Here is a 4,647-nt window from a genome sequence, read left to right on the forward strand (position 1 = left end):
CAAGGGATGGTTTTGAACGTGTGATGGAAGAACCAGAGGGAGTAAGTTCTGAGGATAATCAATCAGTCCTCTCAGTGTTTCCTTGAGTAACCGAGTGCTAAGGTGACTTCCTAGTCAGCAAGAAATAGCGGACATTCAACCCAGGTTGAGTGGAGGAAACAATTATTTCTCAATCCTAATATATTCTGGAATAGCCCGTTTATCCACGTCATTGTGACCTCGGAGTGCGTGAATGAAACCAACAGTTGTAGAACTCTGTACATAAAACAGCTGTCTGCCTCAGGAAATACAACTTTTAGTATTGAGAAGCTAAAAAGAAAAAAAAATTTAAGATTGGTAGCCTATACTAAAAATAGCTTTAATGCAGAAGTTCATTCTTACCAGTTCTTTTGCGCTTACAATGCAGAAAAAAAGGAAAGAAAGAAAGAAAAAAAAAGCTAAAAAAAAAAAAAAAGCATGGTCTAGAAGAGGGAGGAGCCTGAATAACAAAAACCTTTGCCAGGAAGTTTGTTAATGAAAAGGCCCCACTCCCCACTGAGCCTTTTGTATAAAAGGGGGACACCAGGCAGGAGGTCTGCACTTTAGGGACTTGCTCTTACAATACCAAAGCCACAGGCAGCTTTGCAGAAAACAGAGCTCCATCATGCCTGGCTCAACACTGCTATGCTGCCTCCTCTTACTGGCTGGAGTGGGGACCAGCAGAGGCCAGGACACTCGGGATGACAATAACTGCACCCACTTCCCAGTCAGCCAGACCCACATGCTCCGAGAGCTGCGGACTGCCTTCAGCCAGGTGAAGACTTTCTTTGTAAGTATGATGCCCGCCTAGCCTTTCTTCCCGGATCACCCGAAATATGCAATCTTATGGAACTGTGTAAATAGCTCTCCTCTTCTTTCCACCTCATACTGCTCCTCCTCTGTCTCCAGCATCTATTCCCCTTAAACTTAAATCCAGAGAGTCCTAGGCCAAGCTATGGGTTGTGAGTTAAACTAAACCCAGGCATTCCCTAAAACTAGGTTAACTAGCTAGCTAACTAGGAAGTGAATGCATTGTCTCTCCCATGCATTTCTGCTAAGTTTCCGAAGTTTTGCTGGCTAGGACCAAAATCTGGGGTAGGAGGTACATGCTATCTCTGCTTAGCCTCAAGCTCTGGAGGACTGAGGTTTGGGGGCTTGGGGCAGCACCAGGCATAGAGAGCTTACTTTACAAAAAAAAAGTATTCCCTTTCCAGAGCTCCGGGAACAGAGGTCCAGAGAAGGTAGAGGACTACGCAAAGCAGAGGTTCTCCTAAGGGGCTCCAGAAAGGAAGGGTTGACAAGGGTGCCCTTGAAAACCTGAGCTGACTCAGCTGAAAGAAGACCAGGCCAGGGTCAAACTTCTCCCAGTCTGTTAAATTCTGTCAGAAGTTTTTTTAAAAAAAAAAAAACAACTTGATCCAAAGAGGAAGGACTTTGATTTAACTCTGAGCTCTAGCACCATCAAATCTTGTTTTTAAAACTCCCCTTTCCAAGGCTACCTTGATTAAAAATTCAAAACCCTACAAATGGAAAGGTATTCAAATGGCACGTATGTGCATGTCGGGGTATTCCCCCAGCCCTTGTGTTCACGGTCCCATTGTTCTTCCAGCAAAAGAAAGACCAGCTGGACAACATACTGCTTACCGATTCCTTACTACAGGACTTTAAGGTAAGAGTCAGTGGGTGTTGGGAAGCGATCAGGTGATTAGGGAGGGGAGGCACTGCTTGGGACAGAGAGAGCTGGGTCTGGTGCTGTGCCTTTCAAAAAGAGAAGTGAGAAGACCTTAACTCAGCATATTGCCAGCAGTGGAGGGTTATGAAGAGCTCATTCTGTGGTAAAGGGAAAAAATGTAACTGTGGGGGATGGGGTGGGGGGGGTCTCTAGAGACAAGATAGCCCATTAAGGTTAGTGGCAACCCGCCATCATTCCAATAAACCACACCCAACCTTTGATCCCTGCCTCTAGGGTTACTTGGGTTGCCAAGCCCTATCAGAAATGATCCAGTTTTACCTGGTAGAAGTGATGCCCCAGGCAGAGAACCATGGCCCAGAAATCAAGGAGCATTTGAACTCCCTGGGAGAGAAGCTGAAGACCCTCAGGATGCGGCTGCGGCGCTGTGTGAGTAGCAGACCAGTTCCTTTCCCCCGGAGCCACCCAACAAATACTATCTCCGACAGCCCAGCCAGGCCACATGCAACCAGAGACACACACAGACGAGACAGGGGACTGGGAGTCAGATCACTTGCTTGGCTGGCTCTGAGCGGAGGGGGCGTGGCCTTGAGGCACTCACACGTGAAGTTTTGCGCACAGCCTTCCTGTTATTTGTGAGTCATTGTGGGTTATTAGCTACTCCCCTCTGTCTTCATGGGAAGGCTAGGGCTTCAGTCATGGCTCCCTTATCTCTGGGCTGCCAACTGATGCTCCCAAGCAGAAGAAAACATTGGCCTCTTTATCTCCTCTTTTGCAAAGCAAATCCAGTGCACACACGGAAGACCACTGTCCCTAAGTATCTATAAATAATACACCCAGAACACCTATGTCTCTGACTGAAGTGATACCTTCACTGCTGTTGTTCTTTCTTCTCTCACGGATACTGGGAAATCAGTTGGAGTCTATTTGTGCAATGGTGCTGGCCCAACGATTTGACCCCAGTAGCTGAGACTTTCCTCGCCACTCTCGGACACCTAGAAATAGTTCCTGGTGGCTGAGATCAGAGATGGATGAGAAGAGACATTAAAAACATAATAGATGTTTGGGGGCTCTGAAAGACAAAACCTAAGGCCTGAGTTCACACCCACGCTTAGCAAACCATCTTAGTGATTTCAAAGACATACATTGCATCATCTCCCTAGGTTGTTTTCCTCGGCCCCTACAGAAATAGATAAGGACCAGTCTTGGCTCCATTCTTCCTGGGAGCTAGGAAGTGGGCATTGAAGATGAGCAAGGATGGCTCCTTACTGGGGCAGCAAGGTAGTTTCCTCCCAAGTGCCATGGATACAGGATCCCAACAAGAATTATCCGCGCTCTCTTTTTTTCCTTCTACAGCATCGCTTTCTCCCTTGTGAAAATAAGAGCAAGGCGGTGGAGCAGGTGAAGAATGATTTTAATAAGGTAAGTCTGGGTGGTGGCAAAGAGGGTGCATGCAACGTGAGCCTGGTCCACTCACCAAAGGGCAGAAAGAGGGCCAGACCTCTTCTGCACCTGCAGTGTGGGAACCCGGCAAATGGTGTGGTCTCCTCTGTCAGTTAGAAAGCCACCATCTCAGTTCATTTGTTTTCTGCAAAGCATCTCTGGCAGTTTCTAAATGACTGCTCCACTTTTGCAGGCTTTTGGCATAGACTGACCAGACAGCCTATGAGCACAGAGCGCTAGGTGCTGGGGAGAGTGACATAGGAAACAGAAAGTACAGAAAGTACCTTGTTGGGAAACAGGCTGAAGCCACAAGTACAGAAAGCAGACATGAATTCATGCACACAGGTGCATCTTGGGGCTCAGCCTGGATGCCCCCTCCAAATCAGAATGGGCAGGAAGCAGAATTCATATTTGTCCCAGGGCACTTTCCACCTGGCAAACAAAATGAGGTTTCACACTTCCAACTGCCTGTGAACCTATTCAGCCCTAGTTCCCAGAAGCTATGTGGCCTACACCATCTCTGTGGGCTAGGCAGAGATACCTGGCAGGGCTCCAGCATCAGTGGGGTTGAATTCCATGACAGCAGACCAGAGCAGCAGGGTGTGGACTGTCTACCAGTTCAAAACATTCGAAGCATTTCCTGGCTATCCATACCACTGTCCTCCTTACAAACGGCTTCCTCTAGCATCCTCGCATAGCATTCTCCATAAGCATTATGTGAGCACTGGCCTCTTTAAAAAAATGTTGAAAAGGTGTCACCCTGAAAACAGTGCTTTGAGGACTGAATGCTTCCTTTACTGACTCTTGGCAGTGAGGTAAAGTCAGAGAAGGTACATGGGAAGATACAGTCCCTTCCTAAAGCAGATGACAAATCTTTGAGTCCTTCAGCTCCCAAAAGAAGAAAGCAGAGACCCCTCTACACCCAGGGTCCTTTCCAGTGCAGGGAGCCCCTCAGCCCTCCTGACCAGTTGCTTCTCTCCCCACACAGCTCCAAGACAAAGGTGTCTACAAGGCCATGAATGAGTTCGACATCTTCATCAACTGCATAGAAGCGTACATGTCAATCAAAATGAAAAACTAAACCACCCAGAGTCAACTGGACTCCAGGACACAAATAGAGCTCTCTAAACCTGATCTGGGGATCTTAGCTAACAGAAGCAGCTCTTTGGAAAACCTCGTTCGTACCTCTCTCCCGAATATTTATTACCTCTGATACCTCAGCCCGTTCTATTTATTCACTGAGCTTCTCTGTGAACTCTTTAGAAAGAAGCCCAATATTATAATTTTACAAATATTTATTATTTTTAGCCTGTGTTGTTTAAGCTGTTTCCATAGGGGACACTTTATAGTATTTGAGAATTCAAAGGGACATTATAGTATATAATGGGAGGGGATCTTCCTCAGGAAGCAACTGAAGCTTCCATGCTAAGGCTGGTCACACTTACTAACCACACTGTTTACTAGGGTGTCCTTCCATTTTCTCCCATGCCTGAGTG

At 46.9% G+C, this 4,647-nt stretch overlaps 1 protein-coding gene across 1 annotated transcript; it reads left to right on the forward strand.

Moving 5' to 3' along the window:
• Positions 1-643: 643 nt before the first annotated feature.
• IL10 (interleukin 10) lies at positions 644-4,232 on the forward strand (the record flags this gene model as incomplete). Its single annotated transcript, XM_080918221.1, has 5 exons — positions 644-808; positions 1,628-1,687; positions 1,985-2,137; positions 3,065-3,130; positions 4,140-4,232. 5 exons carry the CDS (start codon positions 644-646, stop codon positions 4,230-4,232), a joined length of 537 nt encoding a protein of 178 aa, XP_080774347.1.
• Positions 4,233-4,647: the final 415 nt, after the last annotated feature.

Source organism: Micromys minutus (assembly GCF_963924665.1).
Source record: "Micromys minutus genome assembly, chromosome: 6".
Classification (NCBI taxonomy): Eukaryota; Metazoa; Chordata; class Mammalia; order Rodentia; family Muridae; genus Micromys; species Micromys minutus.